General features: G+C 32.2%; 1 protein-coding gene across 7 annotated transcripts in view; it reads left to right on the top strand.

Moving 5' to 3' along the window:
* Positions 1–18,867, top strand: part of Orp8 (Oxysterol-binding protein-related protein 8) — a 732,808-nt gene that overhangs the window by 683,194 nt on the left and 30,747 nt on the right. For 4 of the 7 annotated variants that reach the window (XM_068372199.1, XM_068372202.1, XM_068372201.1 and 1 more), the window contains 4 exons: positions 7,526–7,584; positions 15,235–15,459; positions 16,265–16,409; positions 17,488–17,715. In XM_068372199.1, the coding sequence (XP_068228300.1) occupies positions 7,526–7,584; positions 15,235–15,459; positions 16,265–16,409; positions 17,488–17,715 (657 nt within the window). The remainder of the gene's footprint in view (positions 1–7,525; positions 7,585–15,234; positions 15,460–16,264; positions 16,410–17,487; positions 17,716–18,867) is intronic. The other 3 variants (XM_068372203.1, XM_068372200.1, XM_068372205.1) reach the window with 1 other exon arrangement.

Raw genomic sequence — 18,867 nt, 5'->3', positions numbered from 1 at the left:
CTTAGCAAGTAATAATAATAAAAAGACACTAGTTTGGTGGCTTTATTTGCGGCAAAACAACAACAACAACAACAACAACAAGCAGTTCTAGTCTCATCACCTTCAAGATGCACTGTACATAAACTGGAGAAGTCGTCTCTGTAGTTGATTAAAGTTAGCAACTTCAAAGGCATAATTGATAGCTGATCGGAAACGCTATTGACATCGTGTCTGGCTCCTCTTGATGTTTTGAATGACAGGTCTCCAGGCTTTGATATTGCCTTCGGCGGTCTTTTCATCTTGGAAGTGTTTCCAGATTTCTGGAATAGTAGAGAATTATCCAAATGGTGGTTATTATTGTTTGCTAATCTACAACCCTAGTTGGAAAAGCGGGATGCTATATGTCCAGGGGCTCCAACAGGGAAAATAGCCCAGTGAGGAAAGGAAATAAGGAAAAACAGAATATTTTAAAAACAGTAACAACATTAAAATGAATATTTCCTATATAAAGTGTAAAACCTTAACAAAACAAGAGGAAGAGAAATAAGATAGAATAGTGTGCCCGAGTGTACCCTCAAGCAAGAGAACTCTAACATTCAGTTCTAGTAAAATGCATAAACTGTCAAGAATAAATAGAAATATAACTTACGTAATTCAAATTCTGTAGGCTTTATAAGAGATACTAGTTAGCATATCTCTCTCTCTCTCTCTCTCTCTCTCTCTCTCTCTCTCTCTTCTGGAATAGTAGAGAATTATTCAAATGGTTAACATTCAGTACTAGGAAAATAAAACTGTCAAGAATAGATACAAATGGAGCTTATGAAATTCTAAATTTTCAGGTTTCATAACAGATACTAGCAATCATCTCTCTCTCTCTCTCTCTCTCTCTCTCTCTCTCTCTCTCTCTTCTGGAATAGTAGAGAATTATTCAAATGGTTAACATTCAGTTCTAAGAAAATACAACTGTCAAGAATAGATACAAATAGAGCTTATGAAATTCTAAATTTTCAGGCTTCATAACAGATACTAGCAAGCATCTCTCTCTCTCTCTCTCTCTCTCTCTCTCTCTCTCTCTCTCTCTCATAATAACACTGGTGTTTAGATGAGGAAAGTTATGCATCCTTGGATCTGATCGCTTCTTCGATAAGTGACTACCAATAAATACCAGGCACTGTCGGCACATGATAATGCTCTGGGACCCATCCGTGGGGATGGGGGGGGGGGGGGGGACTAGCCACCTTATCACAGATATATAATAACTGATATAGTAGTTGTGAGCTGAGCATAATGTTTGTGTATGTGCATTAGTCTTTTTATTTTAACCTGCCTTGCTTCTGCTAATCATTAGATTGTGGATAAGTCCTTGAAACTTTAAACCTGGTAAATAGATGAAATGCTATGCAGAAAGTTTCGCTAAAATTAGTTGCTTCACAGTACTGCACAGAACTCTGCAACTGCGAACTTTTTATTTTACACCAGTTCGTACACTAGTTCTATATTTATCACCCTTTCAATTTTGTTTGTGGTGTATTATATAGACAACTGGTTCATCTTAACATATTGAACATATTTATTTTTCTTTTTTTTAGTCAACATTAACGTATCATCCATTAAGAACTGACTCGGCAATGCTTTTAATACTTGCCCATCTTAGCGTTCATAGATAATGGTTTTCTCTATTTTTTTCTCTCTTATTACCAATGTCATAATTACTGCCAAAAGACCCATAAAATCAACTGTTTCCTTATTAACCACCATTAATCCATCATCATGGTCTTCATCTACCCATTTTCAACCATGTTCTTGCTCACATTTGTAATCGACTGTATCCTCTTTTTTTTCTCAAACTTTATTTCGAAGTCTCTGTAGTTTCTGCAGTGTCTCTTCACTATCCATAATGATTATTATATCATTTGCAAACATCAGCCATTCCATGTCATAAGTGACTCACTTTCATATCGGACAAATATGCCATTACACTCCCTGTAATTCCTCTGAATTCACCGAGCACAATGATTACATTGAAGACGAGTTAAAAATTCGAACTAGATCACTTTCATAGTTCAACTTTTATACACCAAACCTGTTCTTCTCTTGCATATTCAAACAACCTTCATTGGCACCAAAAAGAAAAAAAAATCCAAATAGTTCACAACTTTATTACCATACATCTATATCAACCTCCCCTCTAGTCTACTTCTGCTTCATATAAAAACTGGATCCACACACCACCCTCTTTCTTGTCATCCAGATTAACTACAATAATTTCTTGTTGAAACCCTAACGTACGCATTCCTCTATATATTATGTCTATACAAGTTTGCCGGACCAGGGTTCGACTCCCGGCCGGTCACAAGCTCTTGTCTTTGTGTGATTTCGCCTGGGGCTCTGATCCTGAGGTCGTTAAGAGAATCCAGACATTAATGTATCAAAAATATATGGCTTATTTAAATATATATATATATATATATATATATATATATATATATATATATATATATATGTATATATATATGTGTGTGTGTATATATATATATATATATATATATATATATATATGTATATATATATGTGTGTGTGTGTGTATATATATATATATATATATATATATATATATATATATATATATATATATATATATATATATATATAATCAGCCTCTCTGGTTGATACTTTTTTTTGTATCTTGTGATACAAGGCTTTCTGTTACACTGTTACAGGCGAAACTAGTAAAGAATAACAATATAGTTATTTTATGGCGTATCATGTCCAGCATTATGTTAGGTGCTTATATTGCTGCAATTTTATGGAATGTATTGATGCAGAAGGTACAGAATTTATGTTTCTAATAGTTCTGTGCTCCTACTTGAATCCATGGCTTATGGGTCCTAATTGGGCAACTATAGGAGGCTATTTATAATGCCAGTTAGACTTTTAGGGTTATTATTGAAATTATTACCTTCCAAAATTTTATAATTTCCAGGTTTTTACCAAAAAGTTAATCCCTGCAAGTTTCATTACTCTACGATTTAAATTGAGTCCAGAAAGCTGTTCACAAAACACACACACACAAAAGAGGGGGTAAAACGTAACCACCTCCTAACTTCGCTGGCGGAGGTAATTATTTACTTACCAAACAACAGAAACTATCCTGAGGGTTAAACTGGTTTCTCAAGCTGAATAAACGTCAAATTTAGCGAATGTTTTGCCTAGCCCTATAGCAGGGCAAATGATCCAAAGTCCATAATCCATGTAAATTACATTAGCTATATAATGAATTCATAAAACTTGAATGTTTTATCCAATAAGTAAATCGTGGAATAAAAGGATTAAAATGTTTAAAGTTAATCCTTGAAGATTAAATATGAGAATACTGTAGTGTTTCAAGTTAATAAACAAAAATACAGTATTGTGTGTTTCATTTTTTTAATAATTTTGAAATAAGTAAGATGTCAAAGTCTCTCTCTCTCTCTCTCTCTCTCTCTCTCTCTCTCTCTCTCTCTCTCTCTCTATATATATATATATATATATATATATGTATGTATGTATGTGTATATATATATATATATATATATATATATTTTATATATATATATATATATATATATATATATGTATATATATACACATATGTATATATCTATCTATTTGTATATATATATATATATATATATATATATATATATATATATATATATATTATACACACGTTTATATATACATATATATATATGTATAAATACATAGTATATATATATATGTGTGTGTGTGCGCGTGCGTGTGCATAAACTAATCAAGGCAGTCATTGCTGTTAGTAACTACTAAGCTAAAAGGGGAATATTTTTATTTACTAACCATTCATTACTGACGCGATATCCAAGTCTCATCAAGGATAGCCAACCATTATGGATTAATGGTAATTTCATGTGTTGCCAGGGAGGGAGGCACTCCGAAAATAATTTGTCTGAAGAAGACCTCCTGAAGCTACTGCTACTGCTTCAGCTTCTGCTCTAGCTGCCTGTGAAATTATCAGGTGTTTTAAAACGCCGTCAGGCTCAGATATGGTGCGTATTCTGTTGGAAGAAATTCAGGAGCTATGGTTGGAAATGCCACCAAAAAAAAAAAAAAAAAAAAAAAACCAATAATATTAAAGAAAAAAAGATAAGAAAATTAGATGAAATGGTTGTGGTTCGAATCAATTTTATAAGTTGGATATGAGTCAGAGTAAGAAATTGTAAACAGGTACATTTTTCTTAAGATTATTCATTACACTTCCTCGAGATTATTCATATTAAGATTGAGACATTGGGATTGAATAATGATAAGAAGAAGAAGAAGAAGAAGAAATGGTGGTGGTTCGAATCAGTTTTATGAGCTGTATATGAGTCAGGGTAAAGAATTGTAAACAGGTACATTTTCTTAAGATTATTCATTACACTTCCTCGAGATTATTCATATTAAGGTTGAGACATTGTGAATAAATTTCCAAGTTATGTATCTGTAGAAAAATAATTCTTTACTTGAACGGATGAAAGGCGTCTGCCGTCATAATACTTATTTATTAAAGCTAATGTTCACGTTTGTGTAATTGTGGGTTCGTGTTTAGTTATTTGTGTACATAATGATATTGCCATTAGTGAATCGTATTATTCATCATAATTTGTCTTAAAATGCTTTTCCCGCTGTGTTTGCCACAAGAACATAGGGAGATTTTCTCGCGAGATTATATTTGGCTCTGTATAAAGGTTACTCATGAGTAGCAGAGGCAAGGGAGAGGAGAGTGTCCCAGAGACCGACCATTTATTATTATTATTATTATTATTATTATTATTATTATTATTATTATTATTATTATTTATTATTATTATTACAAGTTAAGCTGTAAACCTAGTTGGTAAAGCAAGATGCTATAAGCCCAACAGGGGAAAATAGCCCAGTGAGGAAAGGAAATAAAGAAACAAGAGAAGTAATGAACAATTGAAATAAAACGCTTTGAGAACAGCAACTACATTAAAATAGATCTTTCATCTATAAACTATAAAAAGAGACTTGTTTCAGCTTTTTCAACATAAAAATATTCACTGCAAGTTTGAAGTTTTGAAGTTCCACCGATTCAACTACCAGATGAGGAAGAGCATTCCATAAGTTTGCCACAACTGGAATAGAACTAGAATACTGTGCAGGTAATATTTGCTTGTGACGAACAGACCGTCCACCAGATGGCATGGCAATATTGTTTAGATAGCAAATTTAAATACAGATTAGTTTTCAAATGTCTCCTTAGCTTTCTGTGATAGACTAAAATCGTTTAGCCAACAGTACCATTTGAATATTGCTCCTAATTTCCTGAACAGATATTTCACACAATCAATGGAAATGGCCATTTTAGATCGACTGTATGAATATGAACTTAACATTTTGCTATTTGTTGCTCAAAACATCGTGTTAAACTCTAAATTAACCTGAAAATAAACCTTACACTGCGTTTGTGTTATTAGATGCGTAGATCTTAGACATTTGACATTTGTATTTTAAATCCAGTTTAAGTGATGGAAACATTCATAATGAGTAAGAATAAAGTAGATTGAATAGTTAAGGCTTGGCATTACGAAGTCGTTGAAAAAAAAAAGAAGTGGATGGGTGTTGATTGTGATAAGGTGGGTGTCTTATTATCATGTATTCATATTTCAATTGCAGAGAGTATTTACTTTGTAAGGAGTAAAATATCACCTGAAGTGGAAACCTTTCATATCGGTTACATTACTTATACTGCACAAATACATTTCTTTGCATTTTTTTTTACCTCTGACTGTTCGGCTTAGTTCCTTTTCTCCGTAGCAGTGAATTAATATACGATTTATTTATTGGTTTATCCAACTGGCGTGACATATTTATAGGTCATCGACGCTGGAATTAACATAGAAGAGAAAAAGAATCATGTCTATCATGTTTTGAGTATTGTTCTTCTGTCTGGTCTTCAGATGCTGACTCTCACCTTAATTTGTTGGATTGGCTTGTGGGGGCTTGGTGGTAGCGTCCTTGCATGGTGATTACCAAACTGGGGTTAGTCCCCCGCTCAAACTCGTTAGGTCCTTTGGTCGTTGCAACCTCACCATCCTAGTGAGCTATGAATGAGGGCTATGGGGGAAGTCTATAGGTCTCTGCCGAGTTATCAGCATCCATTGCCTGGCTCTCCTTGGTTCAAGCTTGGGTGGAGAGGGGTCTTGGGCGCTGATCATATGTATTATATATACGGTCAGTCTGTAGGGCATTGTCCTGCTTGATAGAACAATGTCACTATCCCTTATCTCTGTCATTCATGAGCAGCCTTTAAACCTTTAATAGAAAATATTGGTCTGTTAAATTCCGTATTCAGTCGTCCAGTGACCAGTCTGTGAGTGCATGTTGCATAAGATTGTTCTTAATTCTGACCATCCTTTGCATTCAACTTTTACCATCATTAGGTAGAACTAGGTGTGCGGTTAATTCTAAGCCTTGCTACACATTGCCGTATTCGAGAATTTGTATTCCAGCTTTGACTAGACTGTAGAATGATCTTCATATTTTGGTGGCTGAATCTATGGTGTGTCAAGATTTCAAACTTGTTGGAAATGCTTTTCTGTTGAAGACGTTGACAAAATACTGTTTATGGGTTATGTTTGACTTTTATTTCAAAGTTGTACCTGATCGTATATTTTATATTTTTTATTATTTCAAATACAGTATATTTATTTATTTGTTATTTCTCTACTTCGTTTCCGCATTGGGCTGCTTTCCCTGGTGGGCGTTATGCATATCCAACTAGGGTTGTAGCTGTCAAGGTGGTGGTAGTAGTAGTAGTAGTAGTAGTAGTAGTAGTAGTAGTAGTAGTAGTAGTAGTAGTAGTAGTAAAGATATAAATTTATGTAATGGATTCTATTTTCGAAGAACTGTAACATAATTAGTTAGATGTTTTAATTTTCTAAAAGTATAATCCTTGAGGATTTAAGTTAAGGTAATTTTACTTAAATCTCTCTCTCTCTCTCTCTCTCTCTCTCTCTCTCTCTCTCTCTCTCTCTCTCTCTCTCTCTCTCTCTCTCTATATATATATGAATTTCAGTCAGCTGTAGTTTTTTGGGTAATTATTTTATACTTGAGCAATAATATCCAAACAGCCACGTATTTTGGCCAGCTCTGTAAGAGTCGAGATTGACTTATTATTATTATTATTATTATTATTATTATTATTATTATTATTTGCTAAGCTACAACCCTAGTTGGAAAAGCAGGATGCTATAAGCCCAAAGGCTCCAACAGGGAAAATAGCCCAGTGAGGAAAGGCAACAAGGAAAAATCAAACATTTTAAGAACAGTAACATTATTAAATATTTCCTATATAAAATATAAAAAACTTTACCAAAACAAGAGGAAGAGAAATAACATAGAATAGTTTACCCGAGTGTAACCTGTACATTTTTAAACTGGATAAAATATTTTTTCTTTAGTCTAAGAATTAATTTCGGTATTTGCTGCAATGAATTTTCTTACATGTTCCCTTTTCCTTCAGGTTACGATGGTGTCACAGAATCTCCCAATTTGCGAATGCCGGATGGATCACACCCAGGAGTAAGTAAATTGTAAACAGTTTACCCGGGTTTATTTATTAGTTTTCAATATTTTTATCGGCATCATAAATTTTGAGTTAATAATTTACTTATTAGTTTTCAATATGATTTTTATTGGCATCATATTTTTTTTTATCTTTTAGTTTACTTATTAGTTTTCAATATAATTTTTATTTTCAGCATAGATTTTCGGTGAAAAGGTTTATTTTTATTTTTTGGGATCAGGAACTTGGGTGGATGCCTTCACCAATAGCTGATTTCACAAGAATATTTTTTGTTTATCAAATTATTGTTTTTTTTTATTTTCATAACCGTAAATTTCGTGAAAATAGATTTATTATTTATTTATTTTGATCAGAGCATTGGGGAGAGGCCATCATTAATAACCAATTTTCACAAGAATGTGTTTTATTAATCAGTTATATAGATTACTATTATTTGCATCATAAATTCTCTTTAATTTTTTTTTTTATTTGGATCGGAAATATATATAATTTATTCGTTATATATATCAATTAGTTCACTATTTTTATATGATTTTCATTCGCATCATAAATTATCTTTGGGAACTAATGTTTATAATTATTTGAATGAGAAACTTGGGAGATGCCTTTATCAATAACCTACTTTCACAAAACTAACTTCTGCATGGCTGCTGATATCTGGGAATAGTGCTGAGATAGTAAACCATTTCATTTTTTTATTTTTAGAAATTAATTTTTATATACATTTTCGCCTATCTTCATCATGCACTTTTAGAAATTGATTTTGACTTCATCTAATAATGTTTTTGATGCATTTTGAAAAATTAACTTTAAAGTAGGATAAACCCCCAGGAAGCCAAACTTTGCCATGTATATAAAAAGTCATCTTCTACTTAACGTCCTGACATATTTTATTAGTACACTAATATATAATCACCTTCATATATGAGCTTCCCCTGTCTGCCATATATGTAATAAATGCCTGGCAGGGATAAATATAAAAGCGGAATTTTACTCACCAGGCAATTACAGAAACACATTGTTTTATTTATTTTAATCAACAGTATCGATTTGAATATTAATTTCTTATATTGCACAGATATAAGTTTTTTTTTCTTTTTTGGTCAAGAATTTTACCTCCAATAAAGAAAAAGCTATTTTTTCTTAATTTTTGGTTTGCTATCAGTTATCATACGTGAACAAACACAGTAGTTCAGCAGTAACTCCATCAGATTTACGAAGCTCAAAATGTTTATTCAGAAATTCAAAGCAAGGTAACATCCCTGTAGTTGCAAGTGCCATCGATGTTATGCAAATCCTGAACTACTGTTAGTTGGCCATTATTTATACAAATGCATTATACATAAAGTATATATACAGTATTTAGTATGTGTATATATGTATACGTATAATATATACAGTAAATATGTATGTATAGTATAAACCATATGTATGTATATATTATATGTATGCATACCTACATAATATAAGTATGTAAGTGTATAATTTTATATATATATATATATATATATATATATATATATATTATATATTTATATATATATATATATATATATATATTATATGTATATATATTATATATATGTATATATATATACACATAAGTATATATATATATATTATATGTATATATATTATATATATGTATATATATATACACATAAGTATATATATATATATATATATATATATATATATATATAATATAATATATATATATATATATATATAATATAATATATATATATATATATATATATATATTACATTCATACATAAATTATTTATATTGCACCTATTTCAAAGCATGTAATAAAGGTATCATTAAGAGTATTGCATATGCCTTAATTTTCTAAGCATTCCTATATCTATATATTCACTTGATAAGGTTATGGCAGCATTTTTGTAGTGTAAGTCGAATTCTCTTGTCAGTGTGCAGTCATCATTATATTTCCCCCAAGATTATCTTGAAAATAAACTCGTGTATTAATGTGATACAATCTTAAGTCTCCTCTATATAAATATTGCATTTCTTAAACAAGCTGCCCTTTAAATCTATATCACTATCATTAATTTATTAAATAGATTTTTATGTCACATGTTCGTATCTAATGAATTGTCAATTATTTGTAATAAAACCCACTGTCAGTATTATATGTACGAGTCTCTTATTGTAGTATTTGAAGCTTTTCATACACCGGCAGGGAATCTTGGTTGATATCGATGGAATAAATTTCTTATTTGTTGATATAACTTTTCTTGTCTTGTATGATTGGTACCCATCAGTATGATGACTAAGCTTCGTTTGCAATCTAGACTTTAATTCCTTTTTGAGCTGCATGCTTAAAGTATATTGTTTTGCTTGAAAGAAATATCCTGTAGCAGTTTGTGCTTAAAGGTACTTGTCTCTTGGCTATCGGCAGCAGTTCCAGATTAATAGTAAATACTCCCATTCACACTAAATAGATTGATGGTAATGAGTGGGAATAGAATGGTGTGTGTTTGATGATAAACAGAGAATCACAGTTGGGCAGTGTCATCTTAATCATTTTGTGACTACTGTATTTCTATTACTTTTTCAATCATTCTTCAAACTAGGTTTTTACTTCTAGCCTTTTCTGGGAGGACCTTATAAATCCACATGGACCATATACACATTAAGTTCTCTTGCAAAGTCGTGTTGGATTATTGAAATGTAAATACTGCTTCCTTAAAATCTGTTAGGTGGAGTGTGCCAAATATCAGTGTTTTTGTGATTGTTTCACTTTGGTCTTTGCCATCATATTTTTTATTATTATTCTTGACTCTGCAAAAGGCCGGCAACGAAAACATTTCATATAAAACTTCACTGATGATAGATTTTCGATAAGTTTAATTTGGATGATACGCGGCTTTTTAGAGAGTACATAAAATAATTTGACAGAATCGGTTTTCTTTTGGCCTCTTCTTGATATTTAGTATAGTACACTGTTGGATTGTTTGATAGCAAAAAATATATTAAACTACCTATTTGGTTTCCTTGGTGAATTCAGTGCCTTTTTTAAGTTTGGGTGTCAATTTTTAACCGAGAATCTTAAGAATGTAGCCTAATATTAAAATACATTTTAACCCCACAGGGTAAAAACATGACAATATTCAACATCTGCGATTTTCACCTCTTAAAATATATCATTAATGTCACTCCACGATTTCATACTTTCCTAAATGTATAATTTCGGAAACATCAGATCGTTACCAGATTAAAGCTAGGATAGCCCTGGCTCTTCTACTGCTGCGAGTACAAAAGATTCTTTTAACGTTATTCAATTAGATTTCAAGATATCAGTCTATTTTCCTAACTAGTAACTTGGGAAGCACACAGAGGGCCCACACTGTATAAAACAATGACATCTAAATAAATGGCTCACTGTCCCACTCTTTAAACTTGTAATAAACTAGCGACTACAAAAAATTCTGCAAAAGATATGTAGCATGGTTTATATCGCAAAAATTAATTCTGTTGTACATACTCCAAAAGTTTAAGTAATGCTAATTGCTAAAGGTTTCAAACCATTGATTCACTGGTAGATTGTGTTCGTTTGCATGTCTAAGAAAGTGGAGTGGTATTGTTGGTTTTTGGTGTTCTCCCAAGAGATCCATACATTGTAGACCGGTTATTTGGCACTGCAAGTGGTCTTTGGGCGTCTGTCTTAATATTTTTAGGTATCATGCCGCGATAAATGAAAGGAGTCCTTTGTCGAATAGTGGGAATATTTATCTAAATTTTAAATAAATATTCCCACAATTCGACAAAGGATTTTAATCTTAGATGTCAGGATGCCAGAAAACCTCAAATCAATCAATCAATTATCTATATTTTAATTCATAATGACAATCAAGCTTATCTGTTGATGGGTGTCTCTTAACCCTTTTACCCCCAACGCTATTTGGAACTTTCCAACCCTTAACCCCCAGGCTTTTTTTTTCAAGCACATTTTGCAATTTATTTTTTTTAAATTGCTCTAACAGCCTTAATTTTTGTCACGGAGAGGTCAGGTTAGTCTCATTGTTTTGGAAAATGCCTGAAGTTTCTCAATGTTATCAAAAATATGCAAAAAAATGTAAAAAAAGTTTTTTGTAAGGACGTACCGGTACGTCCTTGGGGGTAAAGGGATGAGTTTTGTGAAACGTATCAGTACGTCTATTGGGGGTGAAAGGGTTAAGTAGACAAATGACCCTACGTATTATGCGGCATTTGCAAATTATATGGTTGTAGTCTTAACTTGAAGAGGTAAGAGATGATCACACATACAGGTACTCACATTGTCACGTTTCCCTGTCTTACTTGTATCAGTGTATGTATAAAAAAAAAAAAATAGCCATGATTCGTATTCATAATATTCAAAATTTGAAGAGGGGTATATTTTTTTCTTAGCACTTTACTTGAAAATTTTCTTAAATTTTGTAACCAAACTTTCTGCCGGCTAAAGTTGGGTCTTGATTTTAGTTTTGGTCTATGGAAATGAGACAAATCTTTTGAAGTATAGACAGTTTCATTATGAAATTGTGAAATATTTTAGCTAGATGATAATGAAAAAATCTTATCTGGTTACAATACAAGTCTTGTTCTACTCTCGAGTTCCTTTATGGCAAATCGTAGAAATTGTTTTGCAGTTGAACATTAATTAAATTTAGCTGAAGTCAGCCACCTTTCATCTCCAAGTTGTGATTGATGATTTCATTATTAATTTTAGCCCTAGTTCTCCACATTTTCCTGCAAACTTCACCATTTTATGTTTTCATTTCATCCATTTGTTATTAACTTCATCCATTTATATTAACCCCCGCACGGCAAGTGGACTGTGGATTCATACCTCCCTGCAGGTACAGTAATTCAGCAGAAAGGGTGGGACTTAGTTATTTATGTAATTTTAAAGGGAGATACAAAACACCTTATTGGGTATGTTCAATGTATTTATGTAATTTTAAAGGGAGATACAAAATACCCACTTGGGGTATGTTAAATGGTACGCGTACCACCTGTCGCCAGGGGGTTAAGTATTAGGAATAATGACAGACATTGCTTAGATCCAAATGAATGTCCAAGCCATGAAGGACAGTGCTACTGATGTTCAGCTTTTTCACAAATTAAATTTATCCTTTGGGATAAGGCGTAACAGCATATGTCAGCAATGATTGTTTTAATTCTCCTGTTTTGCTGAATTAGTTTCAGCAAGTCCATGTCCCTTTTTTACATAACATTTTGTTCAGGAATCACTGTTTTGGCTGCATATGATGGTAATGCTGTAGCCATTATAATTTGCATATTTTGGTGATTTTCACACCTATTATTGCCCCCTCTTATGCTCTTTTATATTTTTGTGGTTGGCACCGCTTCCCAATACACACACCTCCCCATGTTCCTCCTCAACTCTTTCTCTGTTGTCAACTGAGGCTCAACTTCTTAAGGTATAGTATTGAATCCTATAATGAACATGAGAAATAGTCTTGGCTTTTCATTATAACTCAATAGTTTTACTTGGCATGTATTTTTCTTACAGTGTTTTTGGTGATTTGCCTGTCAATTCTGATGTTACCATACCTTTTTGCTTCAAGAGAATAGGTGTTTGCATGTAAATATAATCCCATAGTTACCATGATAGGTTTTTTACTGATATTGACATAGAAATTTGGACAACTCCTCAGAGTAGGTGAGAATGTTGACGTGTTTAGCTACCCTCTATTGTGAAATGGGTCATTGTACTTTACTGAAGCATTGTAGTAATAAATAGTAAATGTATAAAGTTGGCTCTTATGTAGAGCCAAAATTAGTTTTAATCTTGATGTACCCTTAAGTTTTCTAAGTATATGTATGCATGTAGTTATAATGTTCGAGTGTATAAAGCAGTATTTGATGTGTTTCCATGTAGTGTACAGTATGATAAATTTTATCATGCGTTGTCGTTAACTTCTAAGCTAAAAGGTGAATGTAAAAAGGCAATTAGCCTTTTTTTAATCATGCAGATTAACTAAGGCTTACCAGTTAGCTGTGAAAATGTAGATTTGCTGAATATAAATCAGTGTTCTTTTGTTAGCTGTTAACAGATTTTGGAAGGAACCATTGCCTATTCATATCTTAAAGAATAACCTTTGGAAGAATGTAGGTGCTTTTTGTAAATTACCACCGATAGTATAATTATGAAAAGTGTTCATTTCATTTGTGTAATACTCTAATGAAGGCCATAAGTTCTAATTAAATATTTGTCAATAAGATGTGAAATGGAAAATTACCATAGGTTCTAGATGTAAATAAATGTACAGTATTGTACAATATTCACTTAATTGATGTAAATCTTTATCAGCAATAAGAGCTTAGTGATTTGAAAGAAAACATTGAAAAAGTTTGAAATATTGTAGGCATTTACTTTTAGACTTCTGGTCTTTGGATGGAGATTGTTTGTGCAAAAGTACTAAATATATAGTAGTTAGCATTATTTGAATTAAAGAAAAATTGGACTAGGGTACTGGTCTGCCTTGTGTCTTAAGCAAGGTGAAATTCATAATAATTCCAGTAATATAAAGTACTAGAAAGTACTGTATATACCTTTGAGTTTTTCTTTGAATAGCCATAAGCAATTGTGGATGTTGCTGTAATATCATTATGGAAGTTATTGTATAGAACATTTATTATTATTATTATTATTATTATTATCATTTGCTGAGTACAACCCTAGTTATTAAAGCAGCATACTACAAGCCCAAGGGCTCCAACAGGGAAAGTAGCTCAGTACAGAAAGAAATGGATAAATATACATGAGAAGTAATAAGAATATTTAAAATACTTTAAGATCAGTAGGAATGTTAAAATAAATCGGTCATTTAGAAACCATGAAACGAGACTTATGTCAACCTGTTCAACAGAAAAGGTTGTTGCCAGTTTCTCCTCCTTTCACATTTCTTTTATGCACTTTGTGATTTTTAAAGGTGGTGGTTCCTCTGAGGCATGTTAGATTGCTGTTATTTCGTACTGGTCTTGCTAGGTTATGAAGGTGAAATGCATGTCCAAGACAAGTGTTATGCATACAACCAAATAAATTCATCATGAGAATGGAAGACAGATTAAAGGAGTATGTTTAGCTGCTCTTAAATGGTGTACCAACTTCAAGCTGGTGAAAGTGCACATACCATACAGCTGTTTGATTGGGCTTTTGTAGCTTTGTGTTTATTGTTCAAATGTTATAATGTGTAACCTTAAAGGTCTATACCTGTATTATGATGTTATTCGTGATAATTTTTTGTGTACTCTGGATTTGATCCTGAGACATCCAGAGACATTATAAGTCTCAAGAGAACTATTTCTGTCATGATTGTTAGTCCGTATTGTTACTTATTGATAAATCCACAGTAATTTTTCCTTGATAAAGCTATAAGATCATAAGTGATATTTAATAGGAAATATATTAAACTGCTTGCTTTTATGTATTAAGCCATAAAGAGAGTTTTGTTCATTTTGATAATTGCATGCCAGTATTTTATTGAATACTGTAATATGTGTGTAGCCACTGACGAGTGGACATTTGTTAGTACAGTTCATGAGAAAAGATGAGTCATACATTGGGTTTTAACATTAGTTTTCCATTTTTTTCATGATGTTGTCTTTCCCCCAGGGTTCCTCTTCCCTTTCTCGAAAGGAGTCGTACAAGGACCAGAGGAAGAAGTACCGGAAAGAAAAGAAGCGTGTGGCACGAGAACTCCTTAGTACCCTCAAGGATCCAGCTGTTGTAGTACTGGCCGATTGGCTGAAAGTGAGAGGGACGTTGAAAAGCTGGACTAAATTATGGTGTGTCCTGAAGCCAGGAATGTTGCTTCTCTACAAGAGTGCCAAAGTCAAGGTAACAGTCCACGTTAGAAAGAGATAGCGAGTAGTATATTGCAATAATTCCCCTACTTAAAAATTAGATGCTTTCCCAGCATGGGTTCTTGATTAGAAAGTTCTGAAATCCAACAAATGTAAGTTTTAGATATTTTAACATTTTACAGTTAAAGGATGTAGTGACATACAAAATTGGAAATTTTGAGAATCTGGGATTAATTATATGACAACCTGATGTCAATGATTCTGGTCGTCATGATTATAAAGTGTCATTTATTAGTTATATAGAAGCAGTACTGAAAAATAAACTAAATTGCTAAAGATATTGCGAAGAGAGCTAAGGAAATATGTTATAAGAATTTATTATACAATTTATAGATATATATTAGATTTCCAAACATAAAGGAAAAGGGGTCGAGTCCCCACAACAATAGAGTAGTATTAGGCAATGAGTACTTGGGTTGTGGAATTGGTAATGGCTTAAGGCATTAAACTAATAGGTCATTATCTTTGGTACTCATGGTGGCATAATATTGACATCAACTTTGCCCCTTTATCATTTGTTATATGTAACCTTAATGAGTATTTGTTAATTTTGGGAATAAATTATTTTGATAAGTAACAGTTTTTTGGTTTCCATCTTAAATGTGCTTTCTTAACATCTTTAACTATCTAATCAAGTAGTCTACACTAGACCATTTACTATTGTTAGAAATTCCCAGCATTAAAGGTTAGTCTGTTTTATTTTTCATTCATTAGTAGTAATGATATACTGTATACATCATGCGTGGATACAATAACCTTTTTTTCACTGTTGTTTTCAGAATAGTCATTGGGTTGGTACAGTACTACTAAACACATGTGAGTTGATTGAGAGACCTTCAAAAAAAGATGGTTTCTGTTTTAAACTCTTTCACCCACTTGAGCAATCCATTTGGGCTACTAGGGGGCCTGAGGGAGAAACCATTGGTAAGTAAATGTATTCTTTTATTTACATGTTCATTAGTTTTTTGCCTAGATACTGGTATATCCTTTCATCTGTATTTAGTATATTGGAGTCTTTAATTTTCATGATTTTTTTTTAATTAAGGTAATACTAATTAATAATTGATTGAATTTGAGGCTTCCAACATAAAACCAATTAAAGCTGAATATTCCAAATATCCTTTTAATCAGTTCCATCAAAAAAAATTTCCAAAGCCCAGGTATGCCACATAGCAGTTTTCATTTTTTTTTTTTACTTCCAAACTTATCATACTTTTTCATAATAAATAGCTAATCCATAAAAACTACCCGGTATATGTACAGTATATATACATGTAGATACTTTATATGTATATATATATATGTGTATATACATATATATATATATATATATATATATATATATATATATATATATATAGATATGTGTATATATATATATGTACAGTATATATATATGTGTGCACGCACTGTATATACACATATAAAGAAATATATAAGTGAATAAATATTGTTGCAAATAATTAGTTTTGCTGCAGCTGTAATAGGTTGTAATGGTTTTATAGCCATTGCTACCGCTGTCATTTCAATGCACAATACAATAATTATTACTTTTGAGTTTTAACTCAAGAACAGATCTCACTCTTTGCCTGGAGTCTCCTTCTACTCTTGAATTACCAGTCCATAGTAGTTAGTATAGTGGCACTTTAGGTACTAGTTGCCTTTTACAGTAAAAATATTATATATAAATTATCTAACCATTTGATAAAAGAAATTTGACTGTTTGTGAGATACTATATGACATTTTGTATTTAGTGTCCTTATTAGATAGAGGTAAGTGAGAGTAGTAAAGTATTTGTACAACAAAGTTTTCAGGTACTGTATAGGATAGTTTTTGTACGTTACCATCATTCTGTAAATAGAGGATTATTTGGGTGAACTGACTTGTGAGTAATCATTTCCTCTTTACATTATATCATTTGAATTTCTAAAGACTTTCAGATGCTCCCTATATCTGAATGACATTTAATGGAAAATGGATGATTTGTTTTGTTCAATTCAGGGGCTGTTGTGCAGCCACTTCCATCCTCACATTTGATCTTCCGGGCTCCGTCCCAAGCGGCGGGGAAGTGTTGGATGGATGCTTTAGAATTAGCAGTTCGTTGCTCATCAATTCTCATCAGGTCCATGACCACATCAAGTAAAAGTGATGCCAATAATTCAATTGATTCTACGTTAGCTGCAGATAAATGGAATGAGTCTGATTATGAAAAACATTTTAAGGACCAAGGTAAGTAATTTGTAGATTAGTCTTGCAAAGGCTGTGAAATAGCTGTGTTCAGAAATACCTTTTGCATAAAGTAGCTTATTTGTAGCATACTGTAACTATTGTGTAGTTATTATTTAAAGAACATTTGCCTCTGTATAATTGAACATTTTTTAAAAAGATATCTCTTGATGTTTTAATAGGAGCTTGCTCTCTGCGAATGACTTGTTTACTTATCTATATTTTTCTCTTTCTATATCCTCTCCTCCTTCCTCACTCACTGGTACCTATCCATTTTTTTTTTGGTTTTACATAACAATCTATGATTGCTTTTTTGATGCTTTTTCTGCCTGCACTTTGGATCTTTTGGTGCTATTTTTAACATTTGCCTGTACATTGTCTCATGTTGCATGCATTTTCCTCATAATATGAATTATGCTAACAATGAATTACTTATGTTTTGTATTTTCGTTTGTTAATCCATAATGACAAATTTGCTTCTGTATTATTCCTTACAACCGTTAAATTAACAATCCCAACATAGACATATCAGACGACTCAAGCACAGGGGCTAGTCCAGATAATAGTCCTGTGGCTTCCCCTCAGTCTGTTTGGCGAGATAGTGTCTTACAGTATCCAGTATCAAGTGTTGAAGCTACTCCTACTCACAAACCTTCAATTAAGGCTGGAGGAGGAGTTGTCAATTGTGATCTCTCTCCCACTCCATATTATCGAAAATTGGCGGCTGCCATTCACATGGCAGATCAAGAACTTAAAGGACAAACTACCTCAAAAAGAGTGTCTCTCAATCCAGAGGATGCATATTTTGCAGATCATTCCCAAACACAGACTCCTGAGATTAGTGAAAGTCAAAAGAAAGTGTATACTTTCAAATTGAGTCCCAAGGTTCCAGTAAAACGACCAAAGCATGTCAAGGATGGTACTGTATATTTATTACATGCTTTTATCATGTTTGGTATTTTCCTAATAATGTCTCATGATATATAAGTTCATTTTATTTTTTGCATGTTATAATTTTAAGTGGTCATGTTTGGTTTATGCTTAATGGACATGTGTAACATTAATTGCATCATCATACATAACTCCACATGGTTTTTCTTTAATATTCATAAAGGTAAATTTTCATACAAGACATTAAACTGATATTTTTATGAA

The sequence above is a fragment of the Palaemon carinicauda genome, chromosome 4, assembly GCF_036898095.1.
Source record: "Palaemon carinicauda isolate YSFRI2023 chromosome 4, ASM3689809v2, whole genome shotgun sequence".
Classification (NCBI taxonomy): domain Eukaryota; kingdom Metazoa; phylum Arthropoda; class Malacostraca; order Decapoda; family Palaemonidae; genus Palaemon; species Palaemon carinicauda.
This window is presented reverse-complemented; position numbering and strand designations above follow the sequence as displayed.